The sequence below is a fragment of the Panthera onca genome, chromosome D1 (genome assembly GCF_046562875.1).
Source record: "Panthera onca isolate mPanOnc1 chromosome D1, mPanOnc1 haplotype 2, whole genome shotgun sequence".
NCBI lineage: Eukaryota > Metazoa > Chordata > Mammalia > Carnivora > Felidae > Panthera > Panthera onca.
The window spans coordinates 56,509,963-56,535,679 of NC_138348.1; the positions used below are offsets into that span (position 1 = coordinate 56,509,963).

A 25,717-nucleotide genomic window follows, 5' to 3' on the forward strand; every position below is an offset into this window, starting at 1 on the left:
TGCTCATATGCCTACCCTTCGAAGGATAAGATGTATCTCTTAGACCTGATTACTTAATTCATTTTCATCTATAAAAGGCTACCAATTAAATTACTTTCTCTATATGTGACAATATCAGGGGGACCTTATGATAGTTCGTATCTTTGAAAGGATTTCTCAAAAATCTCATCAGAAAACTCAGGGTGATTCTATTCTTGTTTTTTCTTTCCCTTTACATAAGTTTCTAAGATACTGTTCATCAAATAATATTAGATAGATAGCCCATGTGTACAATGAAGAGATCTTTTATGATCTATTCTTCCCTAGCCTTCAGTAAATCCTTAACCAAATGTCTTCCATCACCAAAATGAACTGTTTGAAGTCAGAGTAATTTGAGTTTTTGTCAAAGGAAAGTGCTCTGCACACAGCAAAACAAGGACATACCTCATTTCATTGCACTTTGCTTTCCTGCGCTGCAGATACTGCATTTTTTACAAATTGAAGATTCAAGACTTTAGTGGAAGAACTGTAGATGTGGTGGAAATAGCAAGAGAACTAGAATTTGAAGTAGAGCCTGAAGATGTATCTGAATTGTTGCAATCTCATGATAAAACTTGAATAGATGGGGAACTGCTCCTTATGGATGAGCAAAGACAGTGGTTTCTCGAGAAGGAATCTACTCCTGGTAAAGACTGTTGAAATGACAATTTAGAATACTACATAATTTTAGTTGATAAAGCAGCAGCAGTGTTTGAGAGGATTGCCTCTAATTGTCAAAGAAGTTCTACTATAGGTAAAATGCTATCAAACACCACCACATGCTGCAGAGAAATTGTGTGTGAAAGGAAGAGTCAATGGATGCAGCAAACTTCGTTGTCTTATTTTTTTTTAATGTTTATTTTTGAGACACACAGAGAGAGAGAGAGAGAGAGAGAGAGAGAGAGAGAACGAACGAGCATGAGCAGGGGAGGGGCAAAGAGAAAGAGGGAGGCACAGAATCTGAAGCAGGCTCCAGGCTCTGAGCTGTCAGCATAGAGTCTGATGTGGGGCTTGAACACACGAGCTGTGAGATCATGACCTGAGCCGAAGTCAGATGCTTAACTGACTGACCCACCCAGGCACCCCTTCGTTGTCTTATTTTAAGAAATTGCCACAGCCACACTAGCCTTCAGCAACCACCACCCTGATCATCAGCAGCCACCAACATCAAGGCAAAGACCCTCTATCAGCAATAAGATTATGACTCACTGAAAGTTCAGATGATAGATAGCATTTTTAGCAATAAAGTATTTTTAAATTAAGGTATGTACATTGTGTTTTTTTGTTTTTTTTTTTTAGACACAGCTACCACACACTTATAGCCTACAGTATAGGGTAAACATAACTTTTATATACACTGGGAAACCAAAAAATTCATTTGGCTCACTTTACTGCAATATTTGCTTTATTGTAGTGGTATGAAACCAACCCACAATGTTTTTGAGATATGCCTGCACCAAAAATATTTGTTAAATACAAGTCATAAAACTTAATTTGCAAAGAAAAAGATTACCTAGGATTTCCTTTCCAAATTTAGATTAAATTTCTTCATAGGAATCCAGTTTTCTGAGGGGACTAAGTTATATACTTAAAAAGAAGCTTACTTAATAATGCCTATATGTTAAGAAAAGACTTGGTATGGTATAAGCCCAGCTCTTTACCAAGAGTTATCAGCACTGAGCAGACACAGAAATGAATGTACAAGTTTACCTTAAGGATAAGGTATTATATAAAATGGTGACAAACTTGGATACTAGAATTCTAGTGAAGAAATTAGAAGTATGATACCTAAGTATGACACAGATCTTAGAATAAGATATACTTGGCAATAACTTGAAGAGAGGAATAAAAATAAAATAGCAACTTGAGCCAATACATTAAAGTCCCACAAATCAGTTGATTCTCTAACCTAGTAGTCATGTCCTAGAAATTCATGCTAAGGAAGTAACTTCAAAGAAAAAGTTAATTTTTATTGCAGACTTAGTGGTAATGTCCAAAAACAAAGGTATGATTAAATAAAGTAGAATAAATAAAAAACTCATTCAGGAATTAAAAATAGTAAACACAAAGATTGCATAGAAACATGAACAATTAATTAGGAAATAGAATGAAGAAAATGGGATATGCTAAAAAATGATCGATGTATTAATCGTAACTATTGCAAAAACTAAGAAGATAAAAGGAGTAAGATAATTAAGTAGTCTACTAAGGTAAAGGAATTGTATGTATTTTTCTGTAAACTTATTTAAATATTAAAGTTCAAGTGTTTTTAGAAGATTGCATAGGATTTGGAATTAGGAAGCAGTATATTCAAGTTTCTGCTGTGTTATTTACTACTAAGTCTCTTTAACATTTTTTAGGCTGGGTTTTATCATTTGTAAAATAATAAGATTAATATACCTAACAAGTTGATAGGAAAATCAAATGAGACTATAATGGATATGGTAGCAGTTTACAAACTCTAAAGTGTTATCCAAATGTAAATCCCAACTATTTCAAAGAAACATAAACTCTAGTTTGCATGAGAAAGATATGAACTGAAGTATTACTAATAATTAATACAATGATGGATGTTAACTGGACTTCTGGACTTAGTATGGTGATCATTTTGCAATATATATAAATATCAAATCATTACATTATACACCTGAAATTCATGTTATGTGAATTATATCTCAATTTTTAAAAATGGCAGAAGTCTTAGATTATTATGGCTCTTGTTTTGTTTTATAAGCAAATGCCAGCATACAGAAAATCATTTCGAAAAAGCCATAATATTATTCTCGTTATAATCACAATGGACAGACGTTTTTTAATTGTAATATGACTGAATTTACCCCCACGTCTTAGAAAACTGACACAATAGAGAAAATTTTTAAAAGAACATGACCATTAAAATGTTATTGAGGGAAAACAAAATTGGTTGTGATAATGACAAAACAAGTTGTTTCAGACTACCTTCTTCTAGTCTGGAAATTGTAAAAGTTGGACAAAACAGGTTTTTAAAAGATACCAGCATACACTGGACTTACAGGACTATGATATATGGAAGAAGGGAAGCCCAGCTAGGTAAGCTCTACATTTAAGGTGACTTTTTTTCTTCGGGCATTTGTCGAATCAGGGTACAGAGAAACAGGCAATCTTATTAGATTAAGGAAACAGAGGTCAGAGTTTAAGGATGCTACAAGAGGAAAAACTTGAGAGGCTAAATTCTGGTAAGAAGGGTGCTACAGAGAAGCAAGCCCAAAGATCTGTATGCAATTTCCCCGAGTCATCAGTTAACTTCTAAGTGGCATGTATGGGGTAAAACCCCAAGAAATCCAGTAAAGAAGAGCAGCTGAAAGGCTAATAAGCTGAGCAAGTACCAGAGGGTCAGAACAGCTACATGATGTGGAGAAGACAGAGGTTAGAGTCAAGTCTTGTCAAAGTAGAAGGGTTTTGGTAGGCACCCTATACCAAAATATGGACAATGGTGAAACAGAACAGCCCTAAGAAAGGCTAAAACCAGACCCTAACAGGATCAAGGTGACCTGACAGTATTCTATCTGCCTGCTAGAAAATTTAACTCTCTTTGGAAATAAAAAACATATTCCAGAGCCTCTATAATTTTTATTCACAATGTCCAGCATTATGAGGCATAACCAAAACCCAAGAAAAACAGTAAATGATTAAAAAAAAAGGCCTTGGGTGCCTGGGTGGCTCAGTCAGTTAAGCGTCTGACTCTTGATTTTGGTTCAGGTCATGGTGTCACCGTTCATGGGATTGAGCCCCATATTGGGCTCTGCACTGACAGTACAGAGCCACACTCTATTTCTCTCAAAATAAATAAATAAACTTAAAAAAAAAAAAAAAAAAAAAAGGAGACCTATAGTGATTTCGACAGCGGAATCATGAACCAGAGATTAGGAGTAACCTATTTAAGAAAATAAAGGAAAAACATGGAGAACAACTTCACCAGAAACACAGAATTGGTTTTTAAAAAATAAAATAAAAATTCTAGAACTGAAAAATACATTAAGACTCCAAAATATGTTTTAAAAGCAGATTGGAAATAGCTTAAAACAGAATATTAATGAACTGTAAGACACTGGTAGAAAATACTCAGACTGAAGTACAGAAAGAAAAAAAAGATGGAAATAGAGAAAATGCATAAAAAGTACAAATGTCATATGAACAAATTCAAAAGGTCTGACAGCACAAAAGTTATAATGGGGAGGCAAATGGAATTACACTGTTGGAAGATTTTTATATTGTGTATAAGGTAGTAAATACTAATTCCAGGTAAACTTTATTAAATTAATTGAAAGTCTGGAGAATAGTATAAGTACCAATTCCAGATAAACTTGACTAAGTCAGGGAGGCATACTGGAGTCTCTACGGTAACTAGTAAAAGAATAATACAAAATTATAAAATTAAAAAGCTAATAGTGGAGCAAAATTTGATAATAAAAAAATACAAGTGCAGTGCCTAGCTAGCTCAGACAGTAGAGCACGTGCCTCTTGATCTCTAGTTCATGAGTTTAAACACCATGTTGGGAGTAGAGGTTACTTTTAAAATAAGAAAAGAAAAATGTGAGATTGTTCAATGTCACTAATCATCTGGAAAATGCGAGTCAAAACCACAGTGAGATACTTCATAACTTCTAGGATAGTTATTACATACATATAAAAAAAAACCCAAAAGATAATAACCATTGGTGAAGTTATGGAGAAACAGGAACCCTTATACACAGCTGGGAACGCAAAATGGTGCAATAAGGAAAACAGTATGGCAGTTTCTCAAAAAATTAAAAATAGAACTACTATATGATCCAGCAATCCCACTTCTGAGTATTTATCCACGATAATTGAAATCAGGATCTCAAAGAGATATTAACACCCCATGTTCACAGCAGCACTATTCACAAAAGCCAAAGTAAGGAAACAATCAAAGTATTGAGCAATGCATGAATGTATAAAAATGTAGCATATACTCATAGTGAGTATTATTCAGCCTTAAAAAGGAATGAAATCCTACAATATGCAACAACATAGATGAACCTGCAAGACATTACCCTAAATGAAATAAGCCAGTCACAAAGGAACAAATATTGCATGATTCCACTTACATGAAGTATCTAAAATAGTAAAACTCATGGAAGCAAAGAATAGAATTCTGGTCAGCAGGGGCTGGAAGAAGAGGAAAGAAAGAACTGCTAACCGACCAAAATTTCAGTTATACTAAATGAGTAAACCCAAGATTAGCTGTATAACATTGTGCCTATAGATAACAATACTGTATTGTAGACTTAAAAATCTGTTAAGAAGGTAGATCTCATGTTAACTGTTCTTATCACACTAAAGTTAAAAAAAAAAAAAGAAGAAATGAAAAATACACAATTAATCCAAAAGGCAAAAAAAAAAAAAAAAAAAATGGGGGAAAGGTTAGAGAAGCAAAGGAAAAAGAATAGATCACCTATTTATCCTATATGGTGTCAATTTGTTGTAAAGCTTGGGAAGTACAATTGGAGAAGCCAACTACAGTGGCTATCTGTTGTTTTGCTTGCTCTGTCTTTATTTCCCTTGTTTTTCCTTTGGAAATCCATCTCAATTTTCTTTTGGAAAATTATCTTTCCCCATTTTTAGTACATATAGTTTACATGAGGACTGTAAACCCCAACGTGGGGGTCTTGGTAACCCAAGACAGGCCAATGAGCCTCAATTTGGGAAATTTCATTGGAACTTTTGGGACAATGCAAAGTGAGGGATTGCTATAAGATTTATAAATCCTTCATTTGGGGGCCACCATGTGGAGAGTTGCTAAAGAATGAAGCCTTTATGGGAATGCAAGCTGGTGCAGCCACTCTGGAAAACAGTATGGAGGTTCCTCAAAAAACTAAAAATAGAACTACCCTATGACCCAGCAATTGCACTACTAGGAATTTATCCACGGGATACAGGTGTGCTGTTTCAAAACGACACATGCACCCCCATATTTATAGCAGCACTATCAACAATAGCCAAAGTATGGAAACAGCCCAAATATCCATTGATGGATAAATGGATAAAGAAAATGCGATATATATATACAATGGAGTATTACTCGGCAATCAAAAAGAATGAAATCTTGCCATTTGTAACTATGTGGATGGAACTGGAGGGTATTATGATAAGTGAAATTAGTCAGTCAGAGAAAGACAAAAATCATGACTTCACTCATATGAGGACTTTAAGAGACAAAACAGAAGAACATAGGGGAAGGGAAACAAAAATAATATAAAAACAGGGAGGGGGACAAAACAGAAGAGACTCATAAATATGGAAAACAGGGTTACTGGAGGGGTTGTGGGGGGGGGGTGGGCTAAATGGGTAAGGGGCATTAAGAAATCTACTCCTGAAATCATTGTTGTACTATATGCTAACTAATTTGGATGTAGATTTAAAAAAAAAAAAAAAAAAAAAAAAAAAAAAAAAAAAAAAAGAATGAAGCCTTCAGGGGAAAACAGACCTACTAGATGGAAAGAAGGACTGAATTCTAATACCATCATTTAACCATCTGATCCACCCCTGGAATTTTCAGTTATCCAAGCTAATACATTATTTTCTTGGCTTAAACTAGTTTGAAATAGGTTTCTGTCATCTGTAATCTCAGAGTTGTAAAGGGTACACCTAATATGTACCTAACGTCTAACAACTGCTTAGATGGAACATAAACACCATTTTTTTCCAGCTATAATATTATATAATTCACAGATATGAGGACTTGTCAAATCTCATCATTCTCTGCCCAGGAACGCTGGTTAAATTCGGGACAGAGACTATTCTCCCAATGGAAGAGAAACTCTTTCAAAATATTCTGATATTGAGAAAAGTAGAATTTTCCAGTAATTCAATTAGATTTGGTCAATGCATTGGCTATGTGAAACGCAGTATTTCCTCCCAGTTAGGAAATTACGCTAGTATAAATTCTCTGCCTCTATCTTCTACCCTCTCTCTGCATACATGTATGTGTTTTATACATACATACATAATACATATATATACACACACACAACACATATTTTCACAACTCAAAAGCATTGTTTGGTCAGTGGTTATGTAGTTTTGAAAAGGTAATTTTGAGCTAAAAAAAGGCATTCCTATACAGATATGTTAAAACCAACTGATATTACACAAGTGCTTGAAAGAGATGAAAATTTTATATAAACACAAAATACATTTAACATACTGATTTTATGCTACAAATATCATCTTTGGCAAACAAGGAAAATTAGTTTTTTTAGATTTTGTAAAACAATTTTGAAAATCCAAATGATAATTAGAATTAAAACACTGGATGGTTTTTGAATGACTATTTCCTTAAATGATTACTTTAATATTTTTTAAAGTATTGATACTTCCATAGGAATAATTTAATTACTTATTAGGCATCATAATAATTTGTATTTGTAACTCTATCTCCAAAAAAGGATACAATTCAATCAACTACCTTCAATAGCAAGCACTTCATAAACATATTTAATAGTGATTTTTTTCTATGAATTTTTGATTTCTGTATAATCAAAGAAGTAGATCTATTTGAAAACTTTAATTTTATATAACCTATATAATTAAACTTTAGAGTACACCATTTTTGGTAATAAGTTTTCTTATTAGGTGAAAAATAAGAAAATAAGTTTCACATATTTGGTCAAAATGTGTCAACTTCCTTTAAATTATTATGCAAAATGACTCAAGTTAAAACCAAGATGAATTTTTTCAAGACTCAGTGGGATTAATAACATTTAACTACTTTATTATACACTGAACTATAACAATATTGTACAACTAAGTAAATCTATTTACTTGAATTAGGATGAAAAGTGGTATTTGTAAGAAGTATTCATTGACCTTTTCAGAATATCCAGATTCAAATTATACTCACTTTTGTCAGTTAATAAAACACAGCAGTTAGAAAGAATATGATGAAATAAAAAAATCCTAGTAACATGTTGAAATCAAAAAGTCCATGTTGAAATCAGAAATATTTGTGACCATATAGAAAAGCTCAAGGTGTTAAATGCAATTTAACATAACCTTACAGATTACAAATGGAGCACTTAGATATTAAAATGCATATAAGAAAAGAATAGAAACAATACCCTTTTTAGTTGTTGTTCTTTTAAGCTTCTCACTGTCCTTGCAGGCTCAGAAATGAAGTTTTTATAGTTTTCACATATATTGATCCGAGACTGGGCTACCTGCATTGTTCCCTCAAGAAAAGATTTCCAAACAGGATACATGCTCCTAAATTCAAAGAGGGACAGAAAAGTATTAGGCAGGGAAAAGGAAAAAAGTTGGCTAACCTTATGCTTACTGGCTAGCACTGTGAAACAGAATGGATGTTTTCTTTATAGTTGAAAGTGTATTTATAGTGGTTTATATATATATATATAGGTAGTAAAATTTTTATCATATAAAGGGAGAAACACAACATATACTTTATTCCTTTATATCTCTGCAATGACTATCTTGATTCATTAGCTATTCTTGGTAATGGAGTAAAGGATTGCAATTCCAGACAAAGCTAATGCTATAAAAATTAGTGAATTCAGACTGTCCAGACCTTTCACTGTCTCAGGGTCATCATTATGGATATCAAGTTTCATTATTTCATTAAGATATTTTCCTAATTTTAGAGATGGGGTAACTGAGCATGCCTTAGATTTAGAAAAAATCACCCTAGATCACAAAAGAGTGTGGTAGTACTGAGATATAGATGAAGGTTGAGTACCTCTAAAGTAGATTCTCTTTCAACTACATCATATTATTCTCTTACATAAATTGATATAGCTGGAAAAAAATCATAAACAATTGCTTACATACTTGAGAAGTCTATTTCTCTGACAAAAGAGTTCTATGGTAGCAATGTTCTACATCTGTTTCTGTGTTGTAACAATGCTTAGCCAGCATCCTATTGTGGCTTGGAATCATTCCAAGCAATTCCTATCACCTTTACTTGATAAATGTGCTCAGCAATCTCTTGGGAAATTCAAAGAATTATTCATCTTTTGCTTTTTGTAGCTAATGTCCTTTTCAAAGCTTCTCTTCTACTTTGCTAATTCCTTAGTCAGTTCTAGTATGCACCTGCACTAGCTGAACATATTTTATAACTTATCATAACAATGGAGGGTATTTTGTTTTTAAAAAATGAGATGCTTGGGGTGCCTGGGTGGCTCAGTCAGTTAAGCGGCCGACTTCAGCTCAGGTCATGATCTCGCGGTCCGTGAGTTCGAGCCCCGCGTCAGGCTCTGGGCTGATGGCTCAGAGCCTGGAGCCTGCTTCCAATTCTGTGTCTCCCTCTCTCTCTGCCCCTCCCCCGTTCATGCTCTGTCTCTCTCTGTCTCAAAAATAAATAAAACGTTAAAAAAAAAATTAAAAAAAAAATGAGATGCTTGCACTGATGGATTATAATATTCATCTCCTAAGATTTTCCTTCTTGTGCCACATGGATTTTCTACTATAGCAATGTATGATACCTTGTGCTACATAAATGCTACTACTTAGAACTAAAAAAACCTTGGGGTGCCTGGGTGGCTCAGTTAGTTAAATGTCTGTCCAACTCTTGATTTTGGCTCAGGTCATGATCTCACATTCCCAAGATCGAGCCCCACACTGAGCGGAGAGAGGGCCTGCTTAGGATTCTCTCTCTCTCTCTCTCTCTCTCTCTCTCTGCCCCTCCCAGCCCATGTGCGTGCACGCTCTGTGTCTCATAAATAAATTAAACAATAAAAGAACTAAAAAACATTGTAACTATATTTTTCAAATAAGAAAATGATTAGTTTATATAGTGGATTAGGTTTTGTAATACATCAAATGAATTAGTTTAGATGGAAATATTCTTTTATTTAACCAGAAGTATATCACATTCCCTTTGGAAAAAAGATTCAGTGTATGGTGCCAGCAAAAGCTGTTAACACAAAAGCAAAATGAATATGAGATGATGGATGTTAACTAAACCTATTGTGGTAATCATTTCACAGTATATGTAAATCAAACCATCAAGCTGTATACCTTAAACTTACAGTGATATATGTCAATTATTTTTCAATAAAGCTGGGGAAAAAAACCCAGCAAAATTAAAGTTGCCCATAGCCTGCATGACAACTGATGGAACCTGGGATGTAAACTCACCACAGCCCCTCCTAAACAGTCCAAACTGTTCAGAGAATGCAGAGAGAAAAATTCAGTACTGTGCTTTGTAGTTATTAATTTGCACTTAAAATACATTTTAAAATCATAATTAAAATGAGAAGCACTATGAAATGTGACAGAAAGGAAGGAAAGAGACAAGGAAGGGAGGGAGGGAGGGAGGGAGGGAGGGAAGGAGGGAGGGAGGGAGGGAAGGAGGGAGGGAGGGAGGGAGGGACGGAGGGAGGAAGGGAGGAAGGAAGGAAGGAAGGAAGGAAGGAAGGAAGGAAGGAAGGAAAGGTGGGAGGGAGGAAGGGAGGGAGGATCCCTTCATCCAGGTTCTCCTCATAGGGAGCACTCTCTTCCCTTTCAGTCTTCACCTAGTTGACTGTTGTTCATCCCTCAAATCTCAGCTTAAATATAACTTCCTTAGAGAAGTCTTTCATGATCACCACCAACCCAACCCAGACTCCATCAAGTTCCTCTCTGTTATTCGTTACATGGCTCCAGCACTTTTCCTTCAATTATACATATTTTTATGTAATTGTTAGTCAATGTCTGTCACTCTCACTATAGTGAATATTTCATGAAGGTAGGGGTACATGTCTGTCTCACTATTGTATTCCTAGGGCCTAAACACATGGCCTAAGATTTAGAAAGGTTATGAAAATACATATTGCATGAAAAAAATGAATGGATATATATATATTACGAAGACTATACAATAAAAAGAAAAATCCTTGTAAAGTTTAAAAAGAGGTCTTTGGAGAGTAGCAGATCTATAGCATGCAAACATATTCTATATAATGAGACACCATGACAAGAAAATAATTTAGTTACAAGTTAATCAGAAGACCTGGGTTCAAGTTCTAGTTCAACCAAAATAATCATATATAGCACACTTCACTATACTTTCATTTCCTCAACTGGCAAATGGAGAAAATAACAAAAATACCAGCACCATGTATTTCACAGGGTTATTTTATAACAGTAAATGCAAATGAAGTAAAAACCCTTGGCAGAGATTCTTTTAATGAATAAATAGTAACAGAAGCAGAACTGTAGTAGAAATGTTAGTGTTTGTTAACATAATAGTGATAGTTGCAATGGTAGTGGTATTTTTCATTAAACTGAGGAAAAATAATAATGGGTGTAGAGCGATTTTTACATATTTTTATTTCACTAGGCTCCATATATGTAATTTTGTGGCATAAGATACTAAGCATGTATGGTATTTTGCTATTCTGCACAGGTCATGAAATGAGGCTCAAAATTATGACAGAAAGGAAGGAAATTCTTTTAAGAAACTATCACATGCTAGATACTATATGTCATATATTTTTACATTTACATTATCATTTAATTCTCATGTGAACTTTGCAAAATAAGCATTATTCCCATTTTTCAGAAGAGAAAAGTAAGGCTCAGAAAGACTACAGAATTTTCCTAAGGCTACTCACCTGGAAACAGGACTCCCATGGTCATAACCTAGACTTTGCCATTACCACTAACCAATCCCAAAGTAACCATCTAATCTCTGACCAACACCTGCTGTTTTCACTCATTCTCTTTAGGATTCTGACTCCAACAATTATTTAAACTCTATTGGAATCCACAATCCATTCTATCTTACCCCCCTTCCCATCTCTTCCCTGTCTCATATTTCCCTTCTCAGCTCCTCATCCAGACGGTTTTATGCTCCACCATTATAACCACTCCCTATGTATATATACTTATTACCCTTGCCCCTTTCTCTTTCTATCATTCTAATCTAATTTCAACCCTGGGGGCACCTGGATGGCTCAGTCGTTAAGCATCCAACTTCGGCTCAGGTCATGATTTAGCAGTTTGGAAGTATGAGCCAGGCATTCGGATCTGCGCTAACAGATTCTCTCTCTCCCTCTCTCTCTCTCTGCCCCTCCCCCACTTGTGTGCACATGCACACTCTCTCTCTCTCAAAAATAAATAAACTTTAAAAATAAAATTTCAACCTTGGTTAAATCCAAAGTTCTGTTTACACCATACCAGTCTCCATGTGGCAGAATGTTACTGGAAAAAACCATAATCATGCTGCCTGGTCTCAGTTTAAATTGATGTCTAATACATTCTAGTAACTCCTTAGTGCTACGCAGCAATTCTACTATATTCCCCTAAATTCTCTTATTCTCTCAATCTTCTACACAATTATTTCCCACTTTTTCCTCTCATCTCACACCTCTACTATGACCACACTTTCAGCTGATAATGAAGCTACCAGAAGACAATGCCTACATGTCTCACCACATTTACCAATCTCCCTACTTCTGCACCCATACACTCTGTCATCTTTCTTTTTACTTGGAAGAACTACCTGTGCTCTGAAGGCCAACCCTTTGTATTTACACTACAATCTATAACTTAAGAATAGCAATCCAGTAATTGTGCTTCTTCTTACAACATCAACTTTTCCCTCTCTATTGGATGGATCTCTAAATATGCTATAATGTCTCCCATCTAAACAACAACAACAAAAAACAAACAAACAAACAAACAGGGTCACCTGGGTGGCTCAGTCAGTTAAGCCTCTGACTTCAGCTCAGGTCATGATCTCACAGTTCATGAGTTCAAGCCCGCGTCAGGCTCTGTGCTGACAGCTCAGAGCCTGGAGCCTGCTTCGGATTCTGTGTCTCCCTCTCTTTCTGCCCCTCCCCTGCTCACACTCTGTCTCTATCTCTCAGAAATAAATAAACTTAAAAATTGAAAACAAAAATCCTCTATCAACCCTCCATTTCTCTCTAGCTACCACCCCAATGCCTGCTCCTTTTAACAACAAAACTCCTTGAGAAAACAGTCAGAAATTATTGTTTGTACTCCCTCTGATCCTGGACTTTCTTGATTTAACTTAAATAAGGCCTTAGCCTCCACCATTCTTCTGAAAGTGCTTTGCGAGGTCATCAAAAATCTCCTTATGGCTAACCCAATAGTCAATTCAAGCTTTGGTCCTATTATTCAATTTATCAGCATAATTTACCTAGTTTATTCTTGAAAAGCGTTCTTTCCTCAGCTTCTAAGACATCATTCTCTCTTGACCTACTCCTACTTCACTAGCCACTCTTTAATCTTCTTTGCTAGTTCCCCTTCATCTCACTGCTCTGTAAATGCTGGAGTGCCCCCAAAGTTAATCCCCAAGCTGCTTCTCTTCTCTAACTACACTTATTCTTCAAATATGAGTATCCAGGCTTTCGGTTTTAAATACTGTCAATATACTAACTATTCCTGAATTTTTGTTTCCAGCCCAGACAGCTTTCCTCTCCTCCACTGCCTATTTAACATATCCAACTTGGACGTTTAATAGGCGTTAAAACTATAATGTCCAAAACCAAATTCTTCATTTTCCTAAAATCTGTTCTGTCAATTGATTCCATCTCATTTATGGCTACTCAAACCAACACATAATGTTTAATTATTCATATGTTTTACTGTCTTGTTTTCTCTCACTAGAATGTAGGCTCCATGCAGCAGAAGCACTGTTTTATTCACTCTTATATTCTCAGCACCTAGAACAGGGTTTGGCATGCTATGTAAGGCACTCAATACATATTTAGTGGAGGAAAGAGAGGAGGGAATGATGAGGCCTAGATATAATCCCAAATCTATCTAGCTCCCAAACCTCTCCTCTGCTCCTGACATAAAATTGCTCTGGGTCCCACTAATAATGCTAGCAACAAGAGAAGGGTCTCTTCACTGTAATAAAGGTATCAAGCTTTGTGTATCCTAAGGCTTTTGTGTATGTCTAACATGATTTTGGTCTCATTTCTCTTGCACTATTATTTTCTTATCTTTTTTTTTTAATAACTCACCGTTTTTTTTTAACTTATTTTGAGGGAGTGTGTGTGTACATGAGCAGGGAAAGGCCAGAGAGAGGGAGAGAGAATCCCAAATAGGCTCCATGCTGTCAGTGCAGAGCCCAGTGCAGGGCTCAATCCCATGAACCTTGAGATGGTGACCTGAGCCGAAATTGAGTCAGATGCTTAACTGACAGAGCCACCCAAGCGCCCCAATGACTCAACTTTTAAATTAAAATGTATGTATTTCACAATTTCATATTCTAACTGAAAAACAAATGACACTTGCCATAATAATTAAGTTATAACTACTAAAATTCAAAAATGGTCATCCACCAAATACCATCTAAAATCATGCTGTGCTGTGAACTATCTTCCATATGGGTATTACAATGGAAAACAGAGAAAGCTTTACCAGGAAGAATTATCATTAAGAAACAAACTTGGGGCGCCTGGGTGGCTCAGTTGGTTAAGTGTCTGACTGTTGATTTTGGCTCAGGTCATGATCCCAGGGTCGTGGGATGGAGCCCCGTGTTGGGCTCTGTGCTGGGTGTGGATCCTGCTTGGGATTCTCTCTCTCCCTCTGCCCCTCTCACCCCTGCTTGTGCACACTTTCTCTCTAAAATATTAAATAAATAAATAAACCAATTTATTCTGACTGTGATGATGGTCACACAAATCTACATATGTGATAAAACCCCACAGAATTTATGAGTGCATATAAGACATGCACAAAGGAGTGCATGTAAAACTGGTGAATTCTGAATTAGATTGGTGGGCTTTATCAATATAAGTTTCCTGGTTCTGATACATACTACAGTTATGTAAGGTATTACCATTGGGAGAACCGGGTGAAAAGTAGAACTCTTGGTATTAGTTTTTCCAACTGCACATGAATCTACAACATTTCAAAATAAAAAGTTAAAAAATATATATATTAACAAAACTATACATCCTCCCTAGGACTAAAAATATAACAGTGTACATCAAGAAGACTCTAGAAAATGTGATACATAAGCTCAAAGTCTAAGATTCATTTATACAGTAACTGATGACAAGGAGAAAATACAGTGTTTAATAAGTAAGTGTTCATGTAGTACTGTTCTTGCTAGTAAGAAGGAAGAATATCCAAAAGTGTAGGTGACAGAGGTAAAGGCAAGGAGGATGACTGATTTCAGTGTAGTTGAGGTGTGGTAACTACAACACAACTATAGCTTGAGGTGCTCACAGATTAGGGAACTAAGGATAAGAAAAGAAGTGGACAGAGATGAGGAGAGAAAGGTAATCTGGGGCCAGGTTTCTTCATGCCTTTGAATATTTTTTTTTTTTTTAATTTTAAATTTCATCCTATTGACCAGGAGAAACACAGGAGATTTTCAAGCAGGGGAGTGACAGCAGGCCTATTTTACAAAGACATAAAGCGATACAAAGATATAAAAGGTGGTACTGCAACTAACGAAATTATGAAAGGGAGAGATCACAGGCAGAGAAGCAGCTACTTAATATTCCTAAGAGAAGATGAGATCTAGAAAGAAGTCAAAGTTGGAGGCAGTTGACTTTGGTCCCCAGGCTAAAGAGTTAATAAAAACGTGATCATTACTAGTTTATAGGCAATATTTACAGACAGGAACAAGATAGATAAGATTACTTAAAACAGTCACTAGTGAGCTGAGGGAACTTTGAGAAACACTTATAAAGAAAGGACTTGCTATGGTCTGAATGTCTGCGTCTGCCCAAAATTCCTATGTGGAAATCCTAACCCACAAAGATGATGGTACCAGGAGGTGAGGCTTTTGGGAGGTGATTAGGTCATAGGCAGATTATTGCCCTTTATTTTTTATTAAAAAAAAATTATTTTATGTTTATTTATTTTTGAAAGAGAGACAGAGTGTGAGCGAGGGAGAGGCAGAGAGGGAGGAGGACAGAAGTTCTGAAGTGCTCTCTGTGCTGAGAGCAGACAGTCTGATGTGGGGCTCAAACCCATGCACCATGAGGTCATGACCTGAGCTGAAGTCAGTCGCTTAACCGACTGAGCCACCCAGGCATCTCAGATTAGTGCTCTTTTAAAAAAGACCCCACAGAGCTCCCAAACCCCTTCTACCATGTAAGGACATGCTAGAAGTTGAGAAACCTGCAACTCAGAAGAGGAACATCCCCAGAACCCGTCCTGGTCTCAGACTCCCAGCCTCCAGAACAGTGAGAAATAAACTTGTCATTTATAAGCCATCCAGGCTGTGGAATTTTGTTATAACAACCTGAACAGACTAAGACAGGGGTGACAACTTGTCCTCAAAGACTGAAAAACAAAAACAAAACCAAAAAAAACAGGTCCAAGAGAAAGTGGTGTTCCAGTTGTCCAGTTTCCAGTCCTTCAAGATGCCTGTGTATCCTCCAGGTCTACCCCTCCTCTCACCCACCAACCCATATACTTCACACCAGCCATGCTGGACGGCACAGTTACCTAACACCCATATTTTCTCATGCCTTAGGGTGCTACTTCTGCTTAGAATTCCTTTTGCCCAACCCTGGCAAACTCCTGTAAGTTCTTTGAGACTCAGATCTAGAGGCCTAGGTTTTCCTCTACAGTCCCAATGCACTCTCCACTCCTCACCCAATACCACAACTATTTACAGTAGCTATCTCCTGTAAGCTCCACAAGGACAGGCACCACACCTCACAGTCTCTCTGATCCTAAAGTGTAATTTAACAGCTACCCTATAGCAGATACTTTACATCTATCTCATGAATAAATAAATCAATGACTGTTTAAATAGCTGTGTGATCTTAAGCAAGGCATATAACCCAAGACTTAGTTCCCTAACACATAAAAGGAAGATAACTATATGTAACTCACAGGGTTGTTTTGATAAGCATGAGAGATAAGCTGAAGTTCCTAGCACAGTATCTGGTATTTAGCAAATATTTAGTAAAAGTTGGCTTAACCTACTTTTTTTTTTTTTTTTTTTTGGCTTAACATACTTTTAAAAATAAGGTTGTACAAGCTAGCCAGGGAACAGAGCCTTTTTATCCTTACTTCTTTGGTAACCTGAATCCTGAATTTCAAACAAACTTAGCATATAGCCTACCTACATATAAGCTGGAGTCCTTCTTTATCACCAGCAAGCAATCTCTTCCTTGGTCAGGCTTTCTTCATGTTCACAATACTGAACTATATTAACGTTGTATCTCTCATTCAAGGTTTTTGCTCTACTTGTCTCTTTTGCCTAGAATTTCACATCCTCTCTCTTCCCCTCTTAGCTGAATTTTAAAGATACTGGGAAGTCCACAAGAAAATCTCTATTTTTGTTTATTTTCTTGGTTTGCTTTATTATTCTACATTGCAATTATATAAATCTATTACTTACAGCTATAATGCCACCTTCCAAGTTATAAGTCAGTCCTGCAATTGTGAAGAACTATTACATTTCTTGTTTATCTTTCCGTTTTCTAGTCCTGTTAACAATATCTGATGTCCGTTTTCACTGACAATCCAGCAACATGATTTCATATTCAGACTCTAAGCCATACACTTGAATACGGAGTTCTTAATTATCCTGGGTTCTCTGCTATCATTTCATGGGCATTAGTTTTAACTGCAAGGTCTAAAATCTTGACTCTGACTACTGGTTCCCTTAATAAATACTAAGGACAGTCTTGAGCATAAAAGCCAACAATCACTTCCAAATTAATTTCAAAAAAAGAAAAGAAAAGACATCAAATCCTAAACAAAATTACAAAATATTACAATAACTTTAAACATATCTGTAGGTCACTGAGGACACAATTTATATTCTATTGTCATCTACCTTCTTTAAAATTTGTATGTGGGATACTGACTGGCCAATTTCTGTATACCCTGTTCTGTGTGTGTGTGTGTGTGTGTGTGTGTGTGCGTGCGTGTGTGTGTGTAAAACCTAGAAACTTTCCCCTAGGCTCACAAAATTTCATTGTTCCAAATTTAGAATTTCGGAATTAAAGAATCAATAAACATGTCAGAACACTATAATCTTCTTTCATTATTATTGTAATAACGTGTTTCATTTGTAGGTCATTCAGGAAACAATTTGTGTTCCACTGTCATCTACCTTCTTTAAAATTCCATACATGCATTTTAATCAAACAAAACACAATCTTGGTTTAACACATAAGAAAACTATTTTATACAGATTATTTGCATATGTTGTGGAACATTAACATTTTCTGATAATTTTGAAATTATGTCTAAAAACGTGGCAAAGAAAAGCAATTTTTTAAAACTACTGAAGTCTACATTATCTATATGACATGGCTCTGAGCGAACTTATTTTTAGAGAAAATAGGCAAGATCTACTTATTAAGTTACCTGTAATCATTCCGATCATCAGTTTTTATTCCAGGCCAATCTCTCTTCAGATATTGACTAGCCAACTTCTGGATACCCTGTTAAAATACACACACATATATATGTATTATAAAATAAGTATTGTGCCATTAAAAAAACTCTTTTCCTTAAAATATGTTACTTGGCAAATTTCATCTTTCCAAATGTAAATTTAACTCAGAAGAACCAATGATAAATGGCAGAACATTATAACGTGTTTCATTATTGTCACAGTCTTCTCCTGTGCATTTTTAGGAAAGGGTAACTATAAGGATGAAAAAACTGAAACTTAGTTGATATGCTTTCCACTTCACCAAATTACTTGACCAGCTAAAAACAAACCGCCTCTGGAATATCACAGGTTGCACATCTGCCCACCTCTGCAGAACTCTGATTACACAGCTTGACATCTCAATTTCCCACCATTCCTCTGCGGTGGCATCGCCCTGCATTTCTAAACCCAAACTCTCCCAGATCATGAAAGGCACCATTACTTTCAGTTGGGAACAGACAGATACGCATTCACTTGTAAAAGAAATGAACAAAGCTTGGTGTTATTCCATATTAGTCATTTTGATTCAAGACAGATTTTAAGGTTTTTCTTTTTAAATAATACCATGGCACAAATTACTTCAAATGTAGAAATTAGTTTTACAAAGAAATATACCCACATGTTGTTATCCATACAACATGAATGTGGATAAAACAGAATATTTATCTACAATAGATACAGTGGTATCAGGATTTGAACAGAGAAGACTATTTTATTTTTTTAATGTTTGTTTATTTTTGAGAGAGAGAGAGAAAAGAGCACAGAGTGGCTGGGGGGGAGGAGGGGTGGGACAGAAGATCCAAAGCATGCTCTGCACTGACAGCAGCGAGACTAATGTGGGGCTTGAACTCATGAACCATGAGATCATGACCTGAGACAAAGTCAGATGCTTAACTGACAGACCCACCCAGGTACCCCAGAGAACACTTTTACTGGCAAGGTTAAACTACTCACTCTGAACACAGAATATCTTACTTTTAGATGGGATCATATGTGGTCCCCTAATAGTGTTAATGTAATGGATTAGAAATCATAAACTTTAGGACACTCTTCTCTCCATGCAACTTCAAATAGAATAAATAAAATGCTGAAATGAAGAACAATCACATTAATTAACAGACTGCCTACATTAAGCAGAGGCTGCCCAAATAAAATCAATGCTGCACTGTATACATGGCACCTTTCTACTAAGGTCTACTGCCAAATCAATTTGGCTTGATTAAATCCATTGTTGAATGCTTCTATTTATCATTATTTCAATGAGCCCAAAGGGTAGCAGGAACTGTAAAGAAGTTCCTTGGAATCTCAAGTTCCTCCTGAAATTGGCAATAGTTTGGTTTCACTATTACAAGGTACTATGTATTCTGAGAACTCACATACAACGGCATAGCCACAATACTTCCATTTACATACCTTGTACTTGGGGATCTCAATCATTAAATGTTCCTTGAATACGTACAGTAATTTTTCACCTCTGCACCTTCTTCATACTCCTATTTCTATGAAATAACTTCCTATCACTCTTATTCCTACCTGCTGAACTCTCACCACCGTGCCTTTAAGCTGATTTTTAAATTTCCTAACACAAAATATTCAAAATTATATATAGGAAAATACGAAAAATTTTACTGTCTAGGTATTTAATTTCATTTCATTAAAACTGAATAGTTTACGGGGCGCCTGGGTGGCTCAGTCGGTTGAGCGGCCGACTTCGGCTCAGGTCACGATCTCGCGGTCTGTGAGTTCGAGCCCCGCGTCGGGCTCTGTGCTGACAGCTCGGAGCCTGGAGCCTGTTTCCGATTCTGTGTCTCCCTCTCTCTGACCCTCCCCCGTTCATGCTCTGTATCTCTCTGTCTCAAAAATAAATAAACGTTAAAAAAAATAAAAAAAAAAAAACTGAATAGTTTATCATTCTTTCTGCATTTATTAGCTGGAATTCTTTTTTTTTTTAACGTTATTTTATTTTATTTTTTTTAACGTTATTTTATTTTGTTAAGAGAGAGGGACAGAGCACGAGCAGGGGAGGGGCAGAGAGAGAGGGAGACATAGAATTGGAAGCAGGCTCCAGGCTCTGAGTTGTCAGCACAGAGCCCGACATGGGGCTTGAGCTCATCAGCTGCAAGATCATGACCTGAGCCGAAGTCAGACTCTCAACCAACTGAGCCACCCAGGCACCCCTAGCTGGAATTCTTTTTTAAAGAGCTACCCTTCTTGAACTATTTGGTTATCCTGAGGTACAGTTCTTAAAAGAAAGGCAAGATAAATATTTGATTTGTCCAGTTTTGCCTAAAGGTGAACAATGAATTTTTAAAGAAACATTATGAACTCATATATTTTGAATAATGGATGTATTTCAATTTATTGCAGTCACTATTCTTTTGATGCTCTAATTGTTACAACTGTAGTCAGTAAGGAGTTCCTCCCAGTTGGGTCCCACATCATGACCTCAACAGACTTTGATAGTTCCTTTGTTTTCTTTTACAGGTTCTATTCTAGATCTGCAGTAAGCTAGTTTTCTAAGGAATTCTGACTCCTTTCTGGGAGAAACCAGATTTAGAGACCACAATCTAGGCATTTCCTTATCCTTCAAGTCTTTGTGTCTTTAAGAGGCTTTTTCTAATCACTGTATACAAAGTAGCTTACCCTCCACCCAGTTACTCTCTCTCATACCGTATCACTTATTTATAATCCTCATTATGATACTGTCTGGTTTACATAAATTTTACTCTCTTTACCAACTATAAACTTCTTCAGGTAGGGATCTTGTCTTTTTTTTTTTTTTAATCACTATGTCTCCAGGCTATAGCAACAAGGCTAGCATTTAGTTGATGCCAATAACTTTCACTAATTGCATGAATAAATGCCACCTACATTATTCTATATCGAATGTACAAGAGCCAAACTCCTTTTGTGTTTTTGCCATTCGGACTTAGAAACGTCTGAATCAAAATTTCTCTGGTTCCTCAATTTTTCTTCAGCGGGGGGGAGGGCATACCAGATTTCTAAGATTGTTACCAGGTGGTTTTAATATAATAAATAAATTCCTTTGTAAAATTACAGTTAATTTTTGATCATTTCCATTATTGGAAGAAAACATGTGAGGATATTCTAAGGCAATAAAAAAAAGTAACAAATTTGTTCCATACTTAGAAGGCAGTACACGTTAATTTTTGTGAAGGTTCAAATAAATAAAAATCCCTGAATTAAAAGAACTCATAATATGTGCACAGGAATAAGAAATATGCAATATAAAATGGGAGGCAACACGTGGTCACTACCAAATTAAGTGGCAATATATAAGTTCCAAGGTGAAGAAAAGATTGTCTAATTTTTTTATTTTTATTTAAAAATTTTTTTCTTTTTTTTAGTGTTTAGTTTAGTTTTGTTTTAATTAGAGAGAATGCACATGTTAGAATGGGGGAGGGACAGAGAGAAAGAGAGAGAGAATCCCAAGCAGGCTTTACACTGTCATGCCACAAAACACAAGATCATGACCTGAGCCAAAACCAACAGTTGGATGCTCAACTGACTGAGCCACCCAGGCACTCTTCATCTGATATTTTCTTAATGAATTACATCTAAATGACATGATAGTTGACTTATCCAGTTTATTGCAAAGTGGTTGCAGAACATTTCATACAGAACATGGGATGTCTGAGCCTCAGATTATGAGTAGGACTAAGGCAGAATGACAGCACTCAAAATTTATATAAAACAAATGAATATGACAAGCATTTCTACACATATACTTCTCTTAACTCTGTTTGGCAGATTTATTTTTATTTTATTTGTTATTTTTATTTGGATTATTTATTTATTTATTTATTTATATTTTTTATTTGTATTATTTTTTTAATATGAAATTTATTGTCAAATTGGTTTCCATACAACAACCAATGCTTATCCCAACAGGTGCCCTCCTCAATGCCCATCACAGAGAAATTGGACACCTAAAAGGATATATAATTTACTTACGATCACATAACTAGTTAGGTTTGAGTTAGAATCCCTACTTATCATTCTAAATCTTCACCAAAAAAAAAAAAAAACACACATTGCTTTAGAGTTGATTTTATCTAATTCTTTAAAATTTTCTTTTTTTATTTTTCAAATTTTTACTTAAATTCTAGTTAGTGAACATATAGAGAAAAAATTTCTGAAATTACTTTTTTTTTTGTGCATTGTAAGTTACATTAGCAATTTCTAGAGCTCTGAACCACAAAGTTGAACTGTATTAAACTGAATGAGCCCTTCAGAGAGGAGATGAGGGATTCATGAAATAGATAAACAGTGAGATCTTTAGATGAAAGACTTTATTCAAGTTAGTTCACAGAGGCAGGAATCATGATTTCTGTGTGCTCCATGCAGCTGTTCAAGATCTAATCTGTATGGATGCTCAAGAAATACTCCATGGCCATTATAGGAAAGGTCTTAAATAACATTTGATGCCTGTGAAAGCATGCTATACTTAAATTAACTGGTTTCCCTTTTATATGTTATGCTTAAAGCTACATTGTATGAATGAAAGGTCTGTATATAGACAAAATAAAGTCTACTTTAATTAAGTGGCTAAGAAAAATAAATCTATGGCTGGCAATTTTCTAAAAAGTGTTTTGTTTTGTTTTTTTATATCACTTCCCTAGGCCACAACGTTATTCTCTAAAACTGGTGCACTAAACACATATTATTTACTTCTATTTTCCTGAGCATCACTGATGGATAATGTTGATTTGATTTCCAATACTGTTTACTCTGTAGCACTGGTTTCCATAAAAATGTGCTATCAATATACTCCTTGGAACATCCAAAAACATCTCATTCCAAATTTTTAAAAGCTATCAGTGTCTGATGTAAGACTCGCTTTGTTTTACCTCTCAATAACACTTGCTATATTGCTCTAACAAGTGAGGCAACACAAAGTAAGCCACTGTTTAGTAGATACTGGGAAATGAACTGATGGCTTAACCTTTTGCCCATTTACCACAGCAAGCTGAGCAAGAGTGTGCTCCATGGCACTCACACAGGTTATTCTGTACCCATTTCAGCCCCTTAACATACAGAGAAACTCATATTTAAATTTTACTAAGGGTTTGCCATCAAATGGCTCTTCAGAATTATAGGACACCATGTTGTATATATACTATACCTTTTTATTGTGAAATTCCCAAGATTATGTTAAAAATTAACAAGTCAACTGTATGAGTTGCATGGTTCTAAAACTGATATAAATAATAATTGTCTTTACTATTCTTTTTTAAAATTTTATTTATGGAGGGGGGAGGAGCAAAGATACGGAAGGAAAGAATCCCAAGCAGGCTCCTGCTGAAGTGGGGCTCAATCTCATGACAAGATCACGACCTAAGCTGATATCAAGAGTCTGATGCTTAACCAACTGAGCCACCCAGGCCCCCTTTACTATTCTTTAAATTACTTTAATGGTAATGGAGAACTTCACCCCTGCCCTTAAGGAAAGTTTTGAAATATTTTTCACTGTTTTCTGTTTTCAACTGTAGTTAGGGTTAAAAAAAATTAATCAGTATAATCTCATGTTATATATTAACATTAAATACATATTTTAGCCTTTTCCTTTTATCAAAAATAAAGACTAATTTTATTTTAATTGATTACATAAGACAAGATCTAAAGACATTTTTAAATGACCTATCCTATATGATTTGAGAACCAAATAATTAAAAAATAGATGAAATTTAACATTCATTCATGAGTAAACACTGTCAAGATGAGAAGCAGAGGGATCTTTCCTTAACCTAATAAGGGTGTATATGACAAACCTGTAGCTAAAATACTTCTAATGGAGAGCAAATGTTTTCCCCCTTAAGAATGGGAAGAAGGCAAGGATGCCCTCTCTCACCAGTCCTTTTCAACACTATACTCATAGTGCCACCTACTACAACAAGAAAAAGAAAAGGCACACGGATTGGAAAGGAAGAAATAAAACTATTTTTATTTACAGATGATGTGACTGTGTATGTAGAAAACTCTAAAGAACCTACAAAACAAAAGACCTCTGGAACCAATAATTGAGTTTATCAAGGCTGCAAGATACAAGGATGACAAAGAAAACTGGACTGTTTTCCTACATACTGTAATGAACAAATAAAGCTTGAAATTAGAAAAAAATGTATGATAGCCTTGAGTAAAATATGAAGTACTTAAGTATAAATCTAACAAAATATGTGCAGGAACTTTATGCAGAAAATTCCAAAATACTGATGAAAGAAATCAAAGATCTAAATTAATGGACAGATATCCAATGTTAATGGATTGGAAGACTTCATACTAATAAGATGTCAACTGCTCCCAATATGATCTATACATGTGAAATCCAAATGAAAATTCCAGAAAGCTTTTTTGAGGATATGAACAGCTTAACTTTATTTATTATTTATTTATCTATTTTTATATTTTTAATTTACATCCAAGTTAGTTAGCATATAGCGCAACAATGATTTCAGGGGTAGATTCCTTAATGCCCCTTACACATTTAGCCCTTCCCTCCTCCCACAACCCTCCAGTAACCCTCTGTTCTCCAGGGTTTAAGAGCCTCCTATGTTTTGCACCCCTCCCTGTTTTTATATTATTTTTGCTTTTCTTCCCTTGTGTTCATCTGTTCTGTGTCTTAAAGTTCTCATGAGTGAAGTCATATGATATTTGTCTTTCTCTAATTTTGCTTAGCATAATACCCTCCAGTTCCAACCACGCAGTTGCAAATGGCAAGATTTCACTCTTTTTGATTGCTGAGTAATACTCCATTGTATATATATATACACACCACATCTTCTTTATCCATTCAGCCATCGATGGACATTTGGGCTCTTTCCGTACTTTGGCTATTGCTGCTAGTGCTGCTTATAAACATTGGGGTGCATGTGCCCCTTCGAAACAGCACTCCTGTATCCCTTGGATAAATACCTAGTAGTGCAATTGCTGGGTTATAGGGTAGTTCTATTTTTAATTTGTTGAGGAACCTCCATACTGTTTTCCAGAGTGGCTGCAGAAGTTTGCATTCCCACCAGCAATGCAAAAGAGATCCTTTGTCTCTGCATCCTTGCCAACATCTGTTGTTGCCTGAATTGTTAATGTTAGCCATTCTGACAGGTGTGAGGTGGTATCTCATTGTGGTTTAGATTTTCATTTCCCTGATGATGAGTGATGTTGAGCGTTTTTCATGCGTTGGTTGGCCATCTGGATGTCTTCTTTGGAGAAGTGTCTATTCATGTCTTTTGCCATTTCTTCACTGGATTATTTGTTTTTTGGGTGTTGAGTTTGAGAAGTTCTTTATAGATTTTGGAT

At 35.6% G+C, this 25,717-nt stretch overlaps 1 protein-coding gene across 5 annotated transcripts in view; it reads right to left on the reverse strand.

Moving 5' to 3' along the window:
• FCHSD2 (FCH and double SH3 domains 2) overlaps positions 1–25,717 on the reverse strand; it is a 296,103-nt gene that overhangs the window by 129,370 nt on the left and 141,016 nt on the right. For all 5 annotated transcript variants that reach the window (XM_078433111.1, XM_078433113.2, XM_078433114.2 and 2 more), the window contains exons 4-5: positions 18,334–18,410; positions 8,139–8,283 (exon numbers count right to left, since the gene is read on the reverse strand). In XM_078433111.1, coding sequence (XP_078289237.1) covers positions 8,139–8,283; positions 18,334–18,410 — 222 coding nt within the window. The remainder of the gene's footprint in view (positions 1–8,138; positions 8,284–18,333; positions 18,411–25,717) is intronic.